We start from the raw sequence: 21,150 nt of genomic DNA on the forward strand, positions 1-21,150 counted from the left end.
GAGCATCAGCATCTAGAGTTACTGTATTTTATTTAGCAGTTTTAGTTCAATTATGTTTTTTGTTGGGGAAATGCCTTGAATGCTAGTGATGCACATTGCTTGGTTTAGTCTAGGTTTATTGCACATAATGACTAAAAATAGAAAGGAGAAAAAATATATTATTTACAAGAACACTTTTCCCCTAGCCTTGTGGTGGTTCATAGTCTGGGTTTTCATATCTCCCCCTCTCCCTACCTCTCCCCAGGCTCTGTCTAGCAGTGTGAGCTCCAGTAAGCTGTTCCCCAGCAGCACCTCCCCACACGAGACCTCCTTCGGGGAGGAGGTGGAGGTGCACAGCCTCCTGGTGGTCGACCAACACACCTTCGAAGGTAAGTTCCCCCTTAAAACCGTCTTGATTAAAGAGACTATTTGTCAATTTGAAGTGAATTAATGTGATCTGGTGATTGGTAAGCTGATGGTTGTACTCTTGAGGAGTACACAAAAATCTTACCTTTTTGTGGTGATTTCTCCTCAATACCGTGATTTTCAAATGTGTTCATCCTCACAGTGCTCCACGCCCACCAGTTCCTCCAGAGTGAGTACGCCCTCAGCATGGTGTCCTGCCGCCTGGGCAGGGACCCCGCGGTCTACTTTATCGTTGGCACAGCGATGGTCTACCCAGAGGAGGCGGAGCCCAAGCAAGGCCGCATAATCGTCTTCCACTACACTGACGGTTAGGACAAATGTTTTCTTTCTTCCATTCTCATTGTTCTCGCTCACTCTTTCCCATCATTCTTCTCCTGTTGTTCTCTCACCCCCTCTTTCATATCCTCCTGTTTTTTTGCTCGCCCTCTTTCTCACACTTTCTTCTACAGTCTCTCTTTCTTCCCCCCCATCTTTTTCTCTCTTTCTCGCTCACCTTTCCATGCCTCTTCCTCCCTTGAGAGTGCCTGATAGCACCTTCCTATCGATAATCATCTGTCGTGAAGATGAATGACTCCGAGTGAACAGATGCTGTGAATACTGTATCAGAGAGCTATAGCACTAGCCTGAAAACCAAACTGGTGTGCTGCAATTCACCATTTGTTTAAAAGAATTGCCTGGAATCTAAACCATTTAAGCTCAGTTTCACCATTCTTTCACAGTGAAACAAATGGTTAAACGAAACATAACAGTTTGGATTTCAGGCTACTGTAACACCAGCCCTGACCCAGACTGTGTTATTTCTCTTCTTCTGTGTAGGTAAGCTGCAGACGGTTGCAGAGAAGGAGGTGAAGGGAGCCGTCTACTCCATGGTGGAGTTCAATGGCAAACTACTGGCCAGCATCAACAGCACAGTGAGTACTTTTGATGGTTTGAAAAGTAGATTTTTTTTTTAAAGCCAACTCCTATTTTACAAGCTTTAGTTGTAGATATTCACATGGAGGGACATTTTTACATCCACTTAAATTAAAACTTTCACTTTGTCTCTCATTGCCATTAATGCATCACTAAGGGAATATTTGATTTAAGTGAGTCGGTTACTTTCGCCCCACGGTAAAGTTCGCCCCATGGTACGTGGCATAAAAAATAAGAAAATGAAAGGAGACATTCCGCAGGCTAAGTTTTATTTCTCAATCCTGACTTTAAAATTTGTTTAAAAGAAAACTTTGTTGCTGCCTTGTCAAATTCAGTGCTTCCTCTACAATGGACCGTACTGGCCATAATGGCTGCCACAGTGAAACTGTAGTTATCGGACTCTCAACCATACGGAATGAGTGTTAGGGATAAACTTGAACTACAGAGAATTTAGTTGATTTAAGTTTATCCAGTAGTATTCTTTCAAATGGAACGTTGGAATCGGAAGGAACATTGACGGGGGTATTTCTTGTAATTGCGCGATATACATGTCTGCTACAAAAACAACCTTGGTGCTTTCGAGTCCTTGTTACTCCAAAGCTCCTCAACAATTGTGTATGTCAATATCAACGCATCATCAATGTGCACCCGCCCCAGGTGCGTCTGTATGAGTGGACCGCTGAGAAGGAGCTGAGGACCGAGTGTAACCACTACAACAACATCATGGCACTCTACCTAAAGACCAAAGGAGACTTCATCCTGGTGGGAGACCTGATGAGGTCTGTACTGCTGCTGGCCTATAAACCCATGGAGGGCAACTTTGAGGAGGTAAGGAATTATACTAAGAGAGGCCCTGCCAGTGTTCCAATTCTCCACTAAGAGGATAGGGGATTTGCTCAGTGCCACACTTCAATTAGGAGGGTGTAGAATTGTAACAGACTGAGTACAGACTTTATAAGGTCTAAATGACGATTTGTTTTGGTTTTGCCCGTATACAGGTTTTTTCATCGTGGGTGGTTCCCCCTTGGAATACAGCATTCTCCAAAATATAGATTTGAATGCTTTTATTTTGTCGCACTTGTAGCCCATTTCTCATGGGCTATATCGAGGATGATTCAACACCAAACACTTGCAATGAATAAAAACATGAGTGATGAGTTGGAACCATTGTTTATCAATAATTGCACCTGTTGGCTTAATAACGTTTATTGAATGGAATTGAGCCGCTGGTGATACACCTGCTTTTCCCCTGTCACTCTTCTCAGATCGCCCGTGACTTCAATCCCAACTGGATGAGTGCTGTGGAGATCCTGGACGATGACAACTTCCTGGGGGCGGAGAATGCCTTCAACCTCTTTGTTTGTCAAAAAGACAGGTGAGGTGGAATCTGACCTCTTTCTAGAATCCTCAAATAAATAGTATGCATAGAATCGCTGAAGGACTAAATGAGATGGAGCCCGGCCTAGATATGTCCTCACACTCTGACCGCCGTCCTCCATAAGCCGTCGACTTAATCATTCATGATCACTGAATTCCATCGACCTTTGTCTTTCTCTCAGATGTTTGTTGATGCCACCGTTTCTCTCTTCTCGTCCTTCCTCCTGTGCTCTTTTGTTTTCAGTCATCACATTTGCGTTCTATCACTGTACCTTTCTTACTTCTCACTAACTCTTCCCTCACGCGCTTGTTTTTTCTTACTCATTACCTGTCATCTACATCTATTGCTTTTCCCATTTATCTTTTTCTGCCTGCCTCTGTATCGTTCGCTTTATCCCTGCCACTTTCTCTCAATTATAATAAATTCAATGCTACTTTATTGGTGTGCAGTAAATGGGTACACATTTCCAAAGCAGAAATGTATAAATAAATGGGAACAACGATTAGAATCAAAAATAAACTTTTTGTGCCATCTCTGAAATGTAGCTTTATTTAGAACTAAATAAATGGGTACACATTGCCAAAGCATTAAATAATTTGGACCAAAATAGAAGTTGAGCTCTCTCCCTCTCTCTCTCTCCCTTGGCAGCGCGGCCACTACAGACGAGGAGCGACAACACCTGCAGGAGGTGGGCGTGTTCCACCTGGGGGAGTTTGTCAATGTCTTCTCCCATGGGTCACTGGTGCTGCAGAACCTGGGCGAGAGCTCCACCCCCACGCAGGGCTCCGTGCTCTTTGGCACCGTCAACGGCATGATCGGTAATGGCCCCCACTGCCACACGCCATGGGTGTATTCACTAGAAACCAAATGAGACGAAACAGGGGGGGCCTAACCTGAATTTGTCAAATAAGAAACGCTTGTTTCTTTTCTGTTGCAAAACGTTTTTCTATGGTTTGTTTGCGGTAATGAATACACACCAGGGTCATAGAGCATGCGGTAGCACAAAACATTTTGACCGCAAGAGAGAGATCTGTGTTCTTGTTGGACATGTTTCTGTAGCAGCACTTGGGTTTCAAAATGTTGTTTTTCTGGTGCCTACTGAACCAGTACTGATGCTGGTTTCAAGGTCCCGAATGCCCTCGTGTCTTTTTTTTAGGCTGTGTACTGTTAGTGTAGCAGTCTGCTCTACAGATTTTCCTCAACTACATAAGCACCCATTTTAAGGATGAGAGGTGGGGAGCAGTGGAGAGGGGATGAAAGTCATTTCCAAGTGACTGTCCGAAATCAGTCACGTTCCTTTCTCCATTTCTTTCATAGCTGTGTTAATAAAGAAAGGGGAATGATGCTTTGAGTGTTCAGTGAATTCTGCAATGACGAATATTTCACTGAGGCACCTTCACAATTCTGCTGAAAGCCCTTTCTGAGTAAGCACCTCTGGTCATTCCCGGTTGACTGCTAATGAGCAATGAAGCAAAAATATATACAGGCTTTTTTTAAAGAAGTGAAAATGTATTAGTCCCCTGCAAAAAGCTGCACAACACATTTGTGTTCGTGGACATCATGTTCGGTAGGCACAAATTGGAGAGAGAAAGTTGTTTCACCTTCCCTCAGTCAGACAACCCACACTCAAATTCCCTCTCAGCTTTCATCTTTTCTCCTTCACTAGGTATGAGTGGCGAGCATACGGCTCTGCATACCTCATCCATTTCGGTTCTCTTTCTTTTCTCCCATAAATGACAAGCCATCTGTCTTATATCTCTAGGTCTTGTGACCTCTCTGTCCGAGGGCTGGTACAGCCTGCTGCTGGACCTGCAGAACCGACTCAACAAGGTCATCAAGAGCGTGGGCAAGATCGAGCACAGCTTATATCCTTTCCTTTTGGTGTGGGGGGGGGGGGGGGGTTCACGCGGACAAAAACCTGCCCCTTGTGTATCACATTGAAAGTGCCTTTTCAGAACTGGTGAGCATCACTGTCACGGGTGGCAAAACTTGGTACTACCTTGATGTGACTGTAAGAAGGGTAATGGTTGTCATAATATGCCTAGCCCGTATATGAATGAATGACGCTGTGTTTTACCATGTCGTGTGAATGAAGCGACGACCTGAAGTTGACACGTAGTCGTGTGTATGTGACACGACTGCCTGTCACCCATATAAGATGGGACGGTGGTTGAGTCACAGGGAAGAATCAATACGGCTGTGACGGTCATGGAATTTTGGATAACGGTAATTGGCCAGCCAAATGACCGCGGTCACTGTAATAACCTCCTCCACTCCTGACTGCATGTGCTGCCATAAAAATAGAATGACTAGAACGGGTGTCCCAATACAAGTCAATGATGGCATAATGGGTGGATTTGGGTCCATTGCGAGGCGCAAAGCAGGAAGTCTACCCATCAATATGTGCTGTGATTTGCTGATTCAACTGACATTACAAAAAATACATTCCACATCAGTTAACATAAATTGAATCTACATTACCATGGAAATTATTGCGTCACAATTCCAGGCAGTCCTGAGTGGCGCAGTGGTCAAAATGTTCGATCCCAGGCTGTGTCACAGCCGGCCGTGACCGGAAGCCATTGGCACAATTGGCTCAGAGACGTCCGCGGTAGGGGGGGCGTTTGGCCGGGGGGCTTTCCATGGCTCGTCGCGCTCTAGTGACTCCTTGTGGCAGGGCCGGCACATGCAAGCGGACTTCGGTCATCAGTCGAACGGCGTTTCCTCCGACCCATTGGTGCAGCTGACTTACGGTTTAAGCGAACAGTGTGATAAGTGGCGCAGCCAGGCAGGTCATGTTTTGGAGGACGCATGGCTCAACATTCGCTTCTCCCGAGCTCATTGGAGAGTTGCAGCGATGAGCCAGAGATCGTAATTTGGAGAGAAAATGGGGTAAAAAAAAAAAAAGTTTGTGGCCATACCACCCTGAACTCATCTGATCTCGATAGCAGTGCATGTGCTCATATTTTAGTGAACATTATATGAGTAAATGCAGCTTCCGGTCCTCAAAAGGACAGAGTTCCCTGTAAGAGGAGTGACTTTGCTGTAGGGGTATGTGTGTAGGTGTGTGTTATTTGTCTTCCTTGACTTGGTGGCACCTGGAGGTCCTTCCATACAGAGCGTAAGACTGAGCAGGCCACGGGCTTCATCGACGGGGACCTCATCGAGAGCTTCCTGGACCTGGGCCGCGCCAAGATGCAGGAGGTGGTCAGCACGCTACAGGTACCAACACACATGCACGCTCTCTGAAGCACATGCATACATGCTCTCATACCGATACACACGCTCGCTCACACTTTTTGGACTGCAGTGACACTTAATAAAGGTACCTCTCAGCTACATGTGTCCCATAGCTGTGCGGGCCAATCCAAACTGCTGGAACAGTGAGCTGACATAACACCCCCTTCTGCGTTTCAGATTGACGACGGCAGCGGCATGAAGCGCGAGGCCACCGTGGACGAGGTCATAAAGATTGTGGAGGAGCTGACAAGGATCCACTAGCCCCTCCCACCCAGACCCCGGCCATTACGGAGGGGGTAGAGGGAGGGAACCGGGGGAGGGGTGGCTAGGGCTCTGTAAATACTTATAAATAAATAAAAAGGTGTTTGCATGACTGTCCTCCAGACTTCAAATGAGTTGACACATAGATTTTTTTTTTTATCTGATCCCAGACGGGCCACATCAATACTTCACAGGTGCTTGGATAAACAAAATGGCCTGTCGACCATAACGAAGATGACGAGCAAAGGGACTGGTCAGAAAGCAATAAGTTATGGAGGAGGGGGGTGGCCAGATCACTGCAGTGCAAGGACGGGGAGAGATGACTTGTGGATTTGGCAGGGATCCACTAAAGTAGGAATGATTGAAGTCTGGAGAGAACATGAGTAAAAGAGAAGGAAGGAATGGGTGGAAAATGATACATTAGCTGTTTTGTCTGCCGTTTCTCCAAATAAAGGTTGCTTTAGTACTGTGTACCTCTGCGTTTGGGTCTTTGTGTTTCATGAATGGTGCACAGAGGTCTCTTATCTTTCCACTGAGTGATGATATTCATTAAATTCAGTTGGCTTTGGGGTTTCAAAGCATGTCAAGTCTTACACCACAGTGTCAAAAGAAATGTATATTTAATCAATTACTTTCTATTAAATGTATGCACTCACTACTGTAAGTCGCTCTGGATAAGAGCATCTGCTAAATTACAAATGTAAAAATGAATCCCTTTCAGTGACTTAATGTACTATATTAACTTTTGCATGGTCTCCTAGAGTTGAATTATTCTTTTAACTCAGTTTTGACTATGGGGACACGTTTGTTTCAAAGCATAAGAAAGGGGTGAAAGATTTATTAGCAAAGACCGTATTTGTAGTTAAGGTGCATATTGTGGTGTGCGGAGACCTCTGGGTTCCAACGGAACCATTAATAAGCTGTGCTCGGGCTCTGAGATAAGTACTTAGCTATAATTATTATTATGACAGTTATCTGCAGACAGAGTTCCTGGGCTACCGGGTGGGGGAACTGGTCAATCAATTATTAACTGCCAGGGAAAAGGCTGAAATTGAATAGCCCTGTGCCTGTATTTCATATAGCATATTTTTATGTGGTAGAGAATAAAACTAACCCTAAATCAGCACTCCTACTCTGAGATGCTTGATCCATATGGTCCCTGATGTAGGCTAGACCCTTGCTGGAATGACATCTGCAAAGACGGTGGTGCCGAGCTGCCAGCAGCCAACTGAACTTGCTTCAACCAACTGATGCCATAGAACAGAGAAGCACTACTACCGACACGAGAGGAAACTGTACCACATGTCCACTGTAGCTGAGCAGAGGCACTTAAGTGTATATGTAGTTACACAGGCTCTTAGGACACCCCAGAGAGGCATTATCTGCCGATGTCAGCTGTACACCAGAACGCACAACATCCTCCGCCAGGACCAGACCTCTGTTAGATCAGACAGCATGCCTTATTTATTGTCTCCCTTGGCAGGTTCTCCCTCGTCTGGCAGTGCTTTGTTTTTGATGACGAACATGTAGCCAACATGCTGCGTTACAGCAGCTGAGGGGGTGATCCTGGCCTTGTGTCTGTCATCCAAGGAAAGCAATGGGAACTGATCCATTTTGATTGAGGTATTGCAGCACTTTGGATTTGAAATTATACATGGAGGTTAAAATGACATTCATTTATGTGTATTAATGTAGTATGAAGTTGGTTTGGTCCCATATCCCTAGCACGCAATGACTACATCAAGCTTGAGTCTACAAGCTTGTTGGATGCATTTGCAGTTTGTTTAAGTTGTTTCAGATTATTATTTTGTGCCCAAAAGAAATCAATGGTAAATAAAGTATTGTGTCATTTTGTCATCACTTTAATTGTAAATAAGAATATATGTTTCTAAACACTTCTACATTAATGTGGATGCTACCATGATTATGGATAATCATGAATTAATCGTGAATAATGATGAGTGAGAAAGTTAGAGGCACTACATGTTGGAACATTGCTGCAGGTACTTGCTTCCATTTAGCCTCAAGCATTAGTTTCGGGCACTGATGTTTGGCGATTAAGCCTGGCTCGCAGTCGGCGTTCCAATTCATCCCAAAGGTGTTCGATGGTGTTGAGGTCAGGGCTCTGCAGGCCAGTGAAGTTCTTCCACACCAATCTCGGCAAACCATTTCGGTATGGACCTGGCTTTGTGCACGGGGGGGAATGTCATGCTGAAACAGGAAAGGGCCTTACCCAAACTGTTGCTACCAAGTTGGAAGCACAGAATCGTCTATAATGTCGTTGTATGATGTAGCGTTAAGATTTCCCTTCACTGGAACTAAGGGGCCTAACCTGAACCATGAAAAACAGCCCCAGACCATTATTCTTCCTTCACCAAACTTTACAGTTGGCACTATGCATTGGGCAGGTAGCGTTCTCCTGACATCCACCAAACCGTTTACACTGCTCCCGAGTCCAATGGCGGCGAGCTTTACACCACTCAAGCCGACGCTTGGCATTGCGCTTGGTGATCTTAGGCTTGTGTGCGGCTGCTTAGCCATGGACACCCATTTTATGAAGCTCCCGGCTAACAGTTATTGTGCTGACATTGCTTCCAGAGGCAGTTTGGAACCGAGGACAGGCGATTTTTACGCGCTTCAGCAATAGGCAGTTCCGTTATGTGAGATTGAGTGGCCTACCACTTCGCGGTTGAAACGTTGTTTCTCCTAGGCGTTTCCACTTCACAATAACAGCACTTACCGTTGACCGGGCAGCTCTAGCAGGGCAGGCATTTGATAAACTGACTTGTTGGAAAGGTGGCATCTTATGATGGTGCCACGTTGAAAGTCAATGAGCTTTTCAGTAAGGCCATTCTGCTGCCAATGTTTGTCTAGGGATATTTCATGGCTGTGTGCTCAATTTGATACACCTGTCAGCAATGGGTGACAGGTGTATAGCCAAATCCACTGATGTGAAGGGGTGTCCACATACATTTGTATATATAGTGTATCTTTTCTGGGTGATTTTAAATATTGACTGGCTTTAATCAAGCTGCCCACTCAAGAAAAACCTTCAAACTGTAACCGGTACCTGCAACCTGGTTCAGGTTATCAGTCAAGCTACCAGGGAAGTTACAAACAGCACAGGAATGAAATAATCAACATGTATTGATCACATCTTTACTAATGCTGGAGGAATTTCCTTTAAAGCAGTATCCAAATCCATCGGATGTAGTCAAAATCTAGTCTCCATATCTAGGAAAACCAAAGTTCTGTGGTGTGTAATGAGGAGCAACCGGATGCTGCTCTTGACACGTTTATGAAATTGCTTAATGCAGTCACTAATATGCATGCACCCATTAAGAAAATGACTGTAAAAACTGTTAAAGCGCAGTGGATTGATGAGGAATTGAAAAATGGTATGGTTGAGAGGGATGAAGCAAAATAAATGGCAAATAAGTCTGGCTGCACAACTGTTTGGCAAACTTACTACAAATTGAGAAATCATGTGACTAAATTGAATAAAAAGAAGAAGAAACTACTCTATGAAACAAAGATGAATGATAGTAAAAAGCTTTGGAGCACCTTAAATGAAATTTTGGGCAAAAAGGCAAACTCAGCTCTATCATTCATTGAATCAGATGGCTCATTAATCACAAAACCCACTGATATTGCCAATTACTTTAATGATTTTTTCATTGACAAGATTAGCAAACTTAGGCATGACATGCCAGCAATAAACACTGACAGTACACATCCTAGTATAACTGATCAAATTATGAAAGACAAGCACTGTAATTTTGAATTCCGTAAAGTGAGTGTGGAAGTGGTGAAAATATTGTCTATCAACAATGACAAGCCACCGGGGTCTGACATATTGGATGGAAAATTACTGAGCATAATAACGGACGATATTGCCACTACTATTTGCCACATCTTCAATCTAAGCCTACTATAAAGTTTGTGCCGTCAGGCCTGGAGGGAAGAAAAAGTAATTCCGTCACCCAAGAATAGTAAAGCCCACTTTACTGGCTCAAATAGCCGACCAATCAGCCTGTTACCAACACTTAGTAAACTTTTGGAAAAAATTGTGTTTGACCAGATACAATGCTATTTCACTGTAAACAAATTGACAACCGACTTTCAGCATGCTTGTAGGGAAGGACATTCAACAAACACGGCACTTACACAAATGACTGATGATTGGCTGAGAGAAATTGATGATACAAAGATTGAGCTGTTTTGTTAGACTTCAATATCGATCATAGTCTGCACCTGGAAAAACATATGTGTTATGGCTTTACACCCCCTGCTATATTGTGGATAAAGAGTTAGGAATTCCACAGGGTAGCTGTCTAGGCCCCTTACTTTTTCAATCTTTACTAATGATATGCCACTGGCTTTACTCAAAGCATCTATGCATGAGGATGACTCAACACTATACGCGTCAGCTACTACAGAGAGTGAAATCATTGCAACAATTAACAAAGAGCTGCAGTTAGTTTCAGGGATAAATTAGTTCTAAATATTTAATCAACTAAAAGCAATGTATTTGCGACAAATCTTTCACTAAACTCTAAACCTTAACTAAATCGTGTAATAAACGTAGAAATTGAGCAAGTTGATGTGACTAAACTGCTTGGAGTAACCCTGGATTGTAAACTGTCATGGTCAAAACAGGTTGACACAACAGGAGCTAAGATGGGGAGAAGTCTGTCCATAATAAACCGTTGCTCTGACTTTTTAACAACACTATCAACAAGGCAGGTCGTACAGTCCCTAGTTTTGTCGCACCTGGACTACTGTTCAGTCATGTGGTCAGGTGCCACAAAGAGGGACCTCGGAAAATTACAATTGGCTTAGAACAGGGCAGCACGCCTGGCCCTTAAATGTACACGGAGAGCTAACATGAATAATATGCATGTAAATCTCTCATGGCTCAAAGTGGAGGAGAGATTGACTTCATCACTACTTGTTTTTGTAAGAAGTGTTGACATGGGCCTCCTGGGTGGCGCAGTGGTCTAAGGCACTGCATCGCAGTGCTAGCTGTGCCACCAGAGATTCTGGGTCTGAGCCCAGGCTCTGCCGCAGCCGGCCGCGACCGGGAGGCTCATGGGGCGACGCACAATTGGCCCAGCGTCGTCTGGGTTAGGGAGGGTTTGGCCGGCAGGGATATCCTTGTCTCATCGCGTACTAGTGACTCCTGTGGCGGGCCGGGCGCAGTGCACGCTGACCAGGTCGCTAGGTGTATGGTGTTTCCTCCGACACATTGGTGCGGCTGGCTTCTGGGTTGGATGTGTGTTGTGTCAAAAAGCAGTGCGGCTTGGTTGGGCAAGGGATAAAAAAATGTTCGGAGGACGCATGGCTCTCGACATTTGCCTCTCCTGAGTCCGTACGGGAGTTGCTGCGATGAGACAAGATAGTAACAATTGGATTTTGATACCACGAAATTGGGGAGAAAAAGGGGTAAAATAATTTTTAAAATAAGTGTTGACATGCAGAACGCACCGAGGTGTCTGTTTAAAATACTTAGTACACAGCTCGGACACCAGAGGTCTCTTCACAATCCCCAAGTCAAGAATAGACAACTTAGAGCCATACATCATCAGGTAACTGATGCAAGCAGTAGAATCAGATTTTTAAAAACAGCGGGGACTGTGAAGAGATGCACACACACAAGAACAGACACACGCTAGCACACACATTCTACACACACGTTCATTGTCATATTGTTGTATGGTGGTATTATACATGTTGTATTGTACTGTCGATATTTAGTGGCATAATAATGTAATATGATGTAGTGTTTTTATCTTTTGTTTTGAGTGCGATTGTTATGCTGGTGAATGAGGACCCAAAAGCGACGTAATAGAAACAGAGTCTTTATTCCAGTCTTAAACAAGCAATGATTCTCCTGGATATTATCAAAGGTAAATCCAAAACAGGAAACTGAAATCCTCTCGTCAGTAGAGAGGAACGACTGGAGACGCGACCACAGACTGCAGGTCGCTTCAGGAAGGCACAGGCCGTAGCTGACATAGACACCTGCTCACACGCAGCATCTGAAGAAGGCAAAAACACGACAGGGCGGAACAAGGACACAGAACAGCAAACATCAAACAAGAATCCGACAAGGACAGAAGCGGAAAACAGAGGGAGAAATAGGGACTCTAATCAGAGGGCAAAATAGGGGACAGGTGTGAAAGAGTAAATGAGGTCGTTAGGAGAATGAGAAACAGCTGGGAGCAGGAACGGAACGATAGAGAGAGAGAGCGGGAGAGGGAGAGAGGGAGGAGGAGAGAGAGGGATAGAAAGAGGGAAAGAACCTAATAAGACCAGCAGAGGGAAGCACAGGGACAAGACATGATGATCAAAGACAAAACATGACAGTACCCCCCCACTCACCGAGCGCCTCCTGGCGCACTCGAGGAGGAACCCTGGCGGCAACGAAGGAAATCATCAATCAACGAACGGTCCAGCACGTCCCGAGATGGAACCCAACTCCTCTCTTCAGGACCGTAACCCTCCCAATCCACTAAGTACTGGTGACCACGTCCCCGAGAACGCATGTCCATGATCCTCCGTACCTTGTAAATAGGTGCGCCCTCGACAAGGACGGGGGGGGGGGGAGGGAAGACGAACGGGGGCGCGAAGAAAAGGCTTGACACAAGAGACATGGAAGACAGGGTGGACGCGACGAAGATGTCGCGGAAGAAGCAGTCGCACAGCGACAGGATTGACGACCTGAGAGACACGGAACGGACCAATGAACCGCGGAGTCAACTTGCGAGAAGCTGTCGTAAGGGGAAGGTTACGAGTGGAAAGCCACACTCTCTGACCGCGACAATACCTAGGACTCTTAATCCTACGTTTATTGGCGGCTCTCACAGTCTGCGCCCTGTAACGGCAAAGTGCAGACCTGACCCTCCTCCAGGTGCGCTCACAACGTTGGACAAAAGCCTGAGCGGAGGGAACGCTGGACTCGGCGAGCTGGGACGAGAACAGAGGAGGCTGGTAACCAAGACTACTCTGAAACGGAGATAGCCCGGTAGCAGACGAAGGAAGCGAGTTGTGAGCGTACTCAGCCCAGGGGAGCTGTTCTGCCCAAGACGCAGGGTTTCGAAACGAAAGGCTGCGTAATATGCGACCAATCGACTGATTGGCCCTTTCTGCTTGACCGTTAGACTGGGGATGAAACCCGGAAGAGAGACTGACGGAAGCACCAATCAAACGACAGAACTCCCTCCAAAACTGTGACGTGAATTGCGGGCCTCTGTCTGAAACGGCGTCTAACGGGAGGCCATGAATTCTGAACACATTCTCAATGATGATTTGTGCCGTCTCCTTAGCGGAAGGAAGCTTAGCGAGGGGAATGAAATGTGCCGCCTTAGAGAACCTATCGATAACCGTAAGAATCACAGTCTTCCCCGCAGACGAAGGCAGACCGGTAATAAAGTCTAAGGCGATGTGAGACCATGGTCGAGAAGGAATGGGAAGCGGTCTGAGACGACCGGCAGGAGGAGAGTTACCTGACTTAGTCTGCGCGCAGTCCGAACAAGCAGCCACGAAACGGCGCGTGTCCCGCTCCTGAGTAGGCCACCAAAACCGCTGGCGAATAGAAGCAAGCGTACCCCGAACGCCGGGGTGGCCAGCTAACTTGGCAGAATGAGCCCACTGAAGAACAGCCAGACGAGTAGAGACAGGAACGAACAGAAGGTTACTAGGACAAGCGCGCGGCGACGCAGTGTGAGTGAGTGCTTGCTTTACCTGTCTCTCAATTCCCCAGACAGTCAACCCGACAACACGCCCTTCAGGGAGAATCCCCTCGGGGTCGGTAGAAGCCACAGGAGAACTAAAGAGACGGGATAAGGCATCAGGCTTGGTGTTCTTATTTCCCGGGCGATAGGAAATCACGAACTCGAAACGAGCGAAAAACAACGCCCAACGAGCTTGACGTGCATTAAGTCGTTTGGCAGAACGGATGTACTCAAGGTTCTTATGGTCAGTCCAAACGACAAAAGGGACGGTCGCCCCCTCCAACCACTGTCGCCATTCGCCTATGGCTAAGCGGATGGCGAGCAGTTCGCGGTTACCCACATCATAGTTGCGTTCCGATGGCGACAGGCGATGAGAAAAGTAAGTGCAAGGATGGACCTTATCGTCAGACTGGAAGCGCTGGGACAGAATGGCTCCCACGCCCACCTCTGAAGCGTCAACCTCGACAATGAATTGTTTAGTGACGTCAGGAGTAACAAGGATAGGGGCGGATGTAAAACGCTTCTTGAGGAGATCAAAAGCTCCCTGGGCGGAACCGGACCACTTAAAGCAAGTCTTGACAGAAGTCAGAGCTGTGAGAGGAGCAGCCACTTGACCGAAATTACGAATGAAACGCCGATAGAAATTAGCGAAACCGAGAAAGCGCTGTAACTCGACACGTGACTTAGGAACGGGCCAATCGCTGACAGCCTGGACCTTAGCGGGATCCATCTGAATGCCTTCAGCGGAAATAACAGAACCGAGAAATGTGACAGAGGAGACATGAAAGGCGCACTTCTCAGCCTTCACGTAGAGACAATTCTCTAAAAGGCGCTGGAGTACACGTCGAACGTGCTGAACATGAATCTCGAGTGACGGTGAAAAAATCAGGATATCGTCAAGGTAAACGAAAACAAAGATGTTCAGCATGTCTCTCAGTACATCATTAACTAATGCCTGAAAGACAGCTGGAGCATTAGCGAGACCGAACGGCAGAACCCGGTATTCAAAATGCCCTAACGGAGTGTTAAACGCCGTTTTCCACTCGTCCCCCTCTCTGATGCGTACGAGATGGTAAGCGTTACGAAGGTCCAACTTAGTAAAGAACCTGGCTCCCTGCAGAATCTCGAAGGCTGACGACATAAGGGGAAGCGGATAACGATTCTTAACCGTTATGTCATTCAGCCCTCGATAATCCACGCAGGGGCGCAGAGTACCGTCCTTCTTCTTAACAAAGAAAAACCCCGCTCCGGCGGGAGAGGAAGAAGGCACCACGGTACCGGCGTCGAGAGAAACAGACAGATAATCCTCGAGAGCCTTACGTTCGGGAGCCGACAGAGAGTATAGTCTACCCCGAGGGGGAGTGGTCCCCGGAAGGAGATCAATACAACAATCATACGACCGGTGAGGAGGAAGAGAGTTGGCTCTGGACCGACTGAAGACCGTGCGTAGATCATGATATTCCTCCGGCACTCCTGTCAAATCACCAGGTTCCTCCTGAGTAGAGGGGACAGAAGAAACAGGAGGGATAGCAGACATTAAACACTTCACATGACAAGAAACGTTCCAGGATAGGATAGAATTACTAGACCAATTAATAGAAGGATTATGACATACTAGCCAGGGATGACCCAAAACAACAGGTGTAAAAGGTGAACGAAAAATCAAAAAGGAAATGGTCTCACTGTGGTTACCAGATACTGTGAGGGTTAAGGGTAGTGTCTCACATCTGATACTGGGGAGAGGACTACCATCTAAGGCGAACATGGGCGTGGGCTTCCCTAACTGTCTGAGAGGAATGTCATGTTTCCGAGCCCATGCTTCGTCCATAAAACAACCCTCAGCCCCAGAGTCTATCAAGGCACTGCAGGAAGCAGCCGAACCGGTCCAGCGTAGATGGACCGACAAGGTAGTACAGGATCTTGATGGAGAGACCTGAGTAGTAGCGCTCACCAGTAGCCCTCCGCTTACTGATGAGCTCTGGCCTTTTACTGGACATGACATGACAAAATGTCCAGCAGAACCGCAATAGAGGCAAAGGCGGTTGGTGATTCTCCGTTCCCTCTCCTTAGTCGAGATGCGAATACCTCCCAGCTGCATGGGCTCAGTCTCAGAGCCGATGGGAGGAGATGGTTGAGATGCGGAGAGGGGAAACACCGTTAACGCGAGCTCTCTTCCACGAGCTCGGTGACGAAGATCTACCCGTCGTTCTATGCGGATGGCGAGTGCAATCAAAGAGTCCACGCTGGAAGGAACCTACCGGGAGAGAATCTCATCCTTAACCTCAGCGTGGAGTCCCTCCAGAAAACGAGCGAGCAACGCCGGCTCGTTCCAGTCACTGGATGCAGCAAGAGTGCGAAACTCTATAGAGTAATCCGTTATGGATCGATCACCTTGACATAGGGAAGCCAGGGCCCTGGAAGCCTCCTTCCCAAAAACTGAACGATCAAAAACCCGTATCATCTCCTCCTTAAAGTTCTGATAAACGTTAGAACACTCAGCCCTTGCCTCCCAGATAGCTGTGCCCCACTCCCGAGCCCGACCAGTAAGGAGTGATATGACGTAAGCGATCCGAGCTCTCTCTCCTGAGTATGTGTTGGGCTGGAGAGAGAACACAATATCACACTGGGTGAGAAAGGAGCGACACTCAGTGGGCTGCCCAGAGTAACATGGTGGGTTATTAACCCTAGGCTCCGGAGACTCGGAAGACCAGGAAGTAGCTGGTGGCACGAGACGAAGACTCTGAAACTGTCCTGAGAGATCGGAGACATGAGCGGCCAGGGTCTCAACGGCATGACGAGCAGCAGACAATTCCTGCTCGTGTCTGCCGAGCATTGCTCCCTGGATCTCGACGGCAGTGTAGCGAGAATCCGTAGTCGCTGGGTCCATTCTTGGTCGGATTCTTCTGTTATGCTGGTGAATGAGGACCCAAAAGCGACGTAATAGAAACAGAGTCTTTATTCCAGTCTTAAACAAGCAATGATTCTCCTGGATATTATCAAAGGTAAATCCAAAACAGGAAACTGAAATCCTCTCGTCAGTAGAGAGGAACGACTGGAGACGCGACCACAGACTGCAGGTCGCTTCAGGAAGGCACAGGCCGTAGCTGACATAGACACCTGCTCAAACGCAGCATCTGAAGAAGGCAAAAACACGACAGGGCGGAACAAGGACACAGAACAGCAAACATCAAACAAGAATCCGACAAGGACAGAAGCGGAAAACAGAGGGAGAAATAGGGACTCTAATCAGAGGGCAAAATAGGGGACAGGTGTGAAAGAGTAAATGAGGTCGTTAGGAGAATGAGAAACAGCTGGGAGCAGGAACGGAACGATAGAGAGAGAGAGCGGGAGAGGGAGAGAGGGAGGAGGAGAGAGAGGGATAGAAAGAGGGAAAGAACCTAATAAGACCAGCAGAGGGAAGCACAGGGACAAGACATGATGATCAAAGACAAAACATGACAGCGATGTTTGGCAGCAGCTAATACAGATCCCTAATAAATACAAAAATACAAATATTCACGATTCTTGTTTATTTGTAATCATGTAGCAAACAATAATCTGAAACACAATCAAAACAAACTGCAAATGCATCCAACAAGTTGGTAGAGTCACAAGCATGATGTAGTCATTGCTTGTGAGGAATATGGGACCAAATACTAAACGTTTGACTACTTTAATACACATCAGTGAATTTGACCAAATGCTTTGGCTTCCCTAAAATGGGGGGGGGGGGGACTATGTCCAAAAAGTTCTGTAATTTCTAAAAGGTTCACCTGATAATCACTGTAATCACTGACCTCACTGTATAATAGGCATATTTTCAGAATTTACCATAGTTTTATCAAGTAAAAAAAAAAAACATCCTCAATGACATCATAATTCTAGTTAAATTAAGATATATATAATCTATTTGATGCAGGGTTTTTTCAGCTTTGTGCGTAAGGTTTTTGAACCACCCAACATCAAACTATCCATAATGCTTTAGAGATTTGAGAGATATTATTATGGGAATTCTGGTGCAATCCCAAAAAGGCAGAGCAGGTTGGGACGTGACTGTGATGCCTGATGATGATCCATCTTATTTGGAGTCTGGAAGATTCCCTTGGGGCTGGTTAGAATAGTTTTTTTTAAATCTAAGAATGTTTAAGAATAATATAACGAGAGAACATGCAGCTCATATCAAAAGTATCAACTTCAGCAATTACTTAGAGTGTCACGCCCTGTGATTTGGGTGGGCATTCTGTTCATTTTCTATGTTTTGTATTTCTTTGTGTTTGGCCGGGTGTGGTAGAATCATACTTAGGCAGCTTTTTCCCACCTGTGTTTTGTGGGTAGTTGTTTTCTGTTTTGTGTCTGCACCAGAAAGAACTGTTTCGTGTTGTTACATTTAAATATTTTTCCTCAGTGTTCAGTTTAAATAAATAATCATTAACACTTACCATGCTGCGCTTTGGTCCGATCCTTCTCATTCCGACGACGAACGTTACAGAGATAATTCACAATACAAATATGACCTTATATTGAACAATGTGAGCTGTGTTGAGGTGAGGCACATCTCTTTAGTTGAGATCTTTAGTTCTAAGAAATGAACTCCATGTTACTTAGGCCTGTGTTGTATTGTTCAGCTGCCAGTAGATGTTAGACTAAGGGTTGATGTTTGCGAATACTACACGCACTGTTCTGAGAGTTGAGTTGCACACCGTAAATATCGAATTTGACTGCAAGTCATTGTCATAATTAGCTTGGATGTTTTGTCAATACCCACATAAAATATTCAGTGACAGTGACCTGCTTTGTCATTTGCTGTAAATATTACATTTGGTGGCATGAGTGAGAACTACTGATGGAATAAGCTTGTCCTAATAGTCAGGTTGAGTTATATGGTCTGACAGTTATTACACATAATCATATAACAAAAAGTGGATGGAAATGTAACCTTGATAACATTGAAGGATAATTATGATAATGCTGCATAATACACGCTAATGCACTCGCTAATTACTGTTCTATGTAATACACTGAGATAGAAACGCACACCAGCCCAGGTGTGTCATGCCCTGACCGTAGATTGCTTTGTATGTTTCTATTTTTAGTTTGGTCAGGGTGTGATGTGGGTGGGTATTCTATGTTGTAGGTCTAGGTTTTCTGTTTCTATGTGTTTGGCCTGGTATGGTTCTCATCGTTGTCTCTGATTGAGAGCCATACTTAGGTAGCCTGTTTTCCCACTTGTGTTTGTGGGTGGTTATTTTCTGGTTAGTGTTTGTTGCACCTGTCAGAACTGTTCGTTGGTCGTTTTGTTGTTTTGTTCGTGTATTCATTTTTGATGAAAAGTATTATGGATACGTACCACGCTGCACTTTGGTCCTCCTCTCCTTCTCCCGACGACTTTCGTTTCAAGGTGGCTCTGCAGGTGTGACCACAGCTGGGTTACAGCAGCTAAGTGTTAAAATAGCAGCATACTGTGGGCTATTTTAATCCTCGCAAGCTGTCACATCAACTGTAAGTAGATTTTTATTCAACCCAAAAGTCGCTATGTTCTCCTAGGTTAAATAAAAAATCTTTGTGAACAGCTTATTTTTATTTGTTTTTAATTCTGGGAGGGGTTCAGATCACAGACGGGCAATAATATTTAAAAAGTACATAGATCCACCCTCCCGCACCCCATCCCGGAGACCAGAGAAAACCCTCCCCATACCACCCCTTCCATGTGGGCCTGAAAGCAAAGAAAGTAAAACATATGAAAATAGGTGTATACATTGCCTTCGGAAAGAATTCATAGCCCTTGGCTTTTTAGTAAGGGGTGTAAATACTTTCTGAAGGCACTATATATACAATATATATTCACGGTGGGAACCACACATGCGGAGAGAATCCCTTCATCTACTCTGCGTCTCACAAAGACACGGCAGTTGTAACCAAAAATCTCACATTTGGGACTCATCAGGCCAAAGGACAGATTTCCACCGGTCTAATTTCCATTGCTCGTGTTTCTTGACCCAAACAAGTCTCTTCTTATTATTGGTGTCCTTTAGTAGTGGTTTATTTGTAGCAATTGGACCATGAAAGCCTGATTCACTCAATCTCCTCTGAACAGTTGATTTTGAGATGTGTCATTTACTTGAACTCTGTGAAGCATTTATTTTGGCTGCAATTTCTGAGGCTGAAAGTTATCCTCTGTGGCAGAAGTAACTCTGTGTATTCCTTTCCTGTGGCGGTCCTCATGAGAGCTAGTTTCATCGTAGCGCTTGATGGTTTTTGTGACTGCACTTAAAGAAACTGTAATTGGAATTTTAATGTTTGTGCTTTTCTTATAATTAATTTCTGTCTTCTATTCATGTGCTGTTCTAATAACCAATTTCTGTGTTCATGCACAAATCCTCACTATCAGTAGCTGCAATTTGGCAGTACGCCCAGACCGCGTTTTGAGAATGAACTAAAGATATCTCAGTTTCAAGGTCTCAGTTTAGAGAGAAAGAAGCCTCGTGATGTATTGGTCTGTCACATGTTATGAAGCAGTATTGGTCTGTCACATGGATGAAACAAAACGGTAATGATTAATTAATTATGCTAAATCATGCAAATACAGTGCCTTGCGAAAGTATTCACCCCCTTGGCGTTTTTCCTATTTTGTTCCATTACAACCTGTAATTTAATAAATTTTTATTTGGATATCATGGAATGGACATACACAAAATGGTAAAAATTAGTGAAGTGAAAAAAATAAATACAAATATTTCAAAAAAGAAAAAAAAAGTGGTGTGCATATGTATTCACCCCCCTTGCTATGAATCCCCTAAATAATATCTGGTGCAACCAATTACCTTCAGAAGTCACATAATTCGTTTAAAAAGTTCACCTGTGAGCAATCTAAGTGTCACATGATCTGTCACATGATCTCAGTATATATGCACCTGTTCTGAAAGGCACCAGAGTCCGCAACACCACTAAGCAAGGGGCACAACCAAGCAAGCGGCACTATGAAGACCAAGGAGCTCTCCAAACAGGTCAGGGACAAAGTTGTGGAGAAGTACAGATCAGGGTTGGATTATAAAAACATATCCGAAACTTTGAACATCCCAAGGAGCCCCATTAAATCTATTATTAAAACGGAAATAATATGGCACCACAACAAACCTGCCAAGAGAGGGCCGCCCACCAAAACCCACGGACCAGGCAAGGAGAGCATTAATCAGAGAGGCAACAAAGAGACCAACGATA

At 45.3% G+C, this 21,150-nt stretch overlaps 1 protein-coding gene, 1 long non-coding RNA gene and 1 other non-coding gene across 3 annotated transcripts in view; 2 read left to right on the plus strand and 1 right to left on the minus strand.

Annotated features, from left to right (window-relative positions):
• LOC139575057 (DNA damage-binding protein 1) overlaps window positions 1–6,667 on the plus strand; it is a 28,343-nt gene extending 21,676 nt beyond the window's left edge. Inside the window, exons 18-26 of the mRNA XM_071400029.1 lie at window positions 245–368; window positions 548–712; window positions 1,222–1,316; window positions 1,975–2,145; window positions 2,583–2,692; window positions 3,344–3,513; window positions 4,458–4,560; window positions 5,794–5,917; window positions 6,113–6,667. Coding sequence (XP_071256130.1) covers window positions 245–368; window positions 548–712; window positions 1,222–1,316; window positions 1,975–2,145; window positions 2,583–2,692; window positions 3,344–3,513; window positions 4,458–4,560; window positions 5,794–5,917; window positions 6,113–6,196 — 1,146 coding nt within the window. The 3' untranslated portion in view covers window positions 6,197–6,667. The remainder of the gene's footprint in view (window positions 1–244; window positions 369–547; window positions 713–1,221; window positions 1,317–1,974; window positions 2,146–2,582; window positions 2,693–3,343; window positions 3,514–4,457; window positions 4,561–5,793; window positions 5,918–6,112) is intronic.
• On the plus strand, window positions 1,633–1,768 carry LOC139577393 (small nucleolar RNA SNORA5). Its single transcript, XR_011675284.1, has one exon. It is a non-coding gene; the product is annotated as a small nucleolar RNA SNORA5 (small nucleolar RNA).
• Window positions 6,668–12,041: 5,374 nt separating the features above from the next.
• Window positions 12,042–19,550, minus strand: LOC139575059 (uncharacterized). Its single transcript, XR_011674872.1, has 2 exons — window positions 19,280–19,550; window positions 12,042–12,237 (listed from the first exon to the last, which is right to left on the minus strand). It is a non-coding gene; the product is annotated as an uncharacterized lncRNA (long non-coding RNA).
• Between the last annotated feature and the right edge of the window lie 1,600 nt (window positions 19,551–21,150).

Source organism: Salvelinus alpinus, chromosome 5 (assembly GCF_045679555.1).
Source record: "Salvelinus alpinus chromosome 5, SLU_Salpinus.1, whole genome shotgun sequence".
NCBI classification, from domain to species: domain Eukaryota; kingdom Metazoa; phylum Chordata; class Actinopteri; order Salmoniformes; family Salmonidae; genus Salvelinus; species Salvelinus alpinus.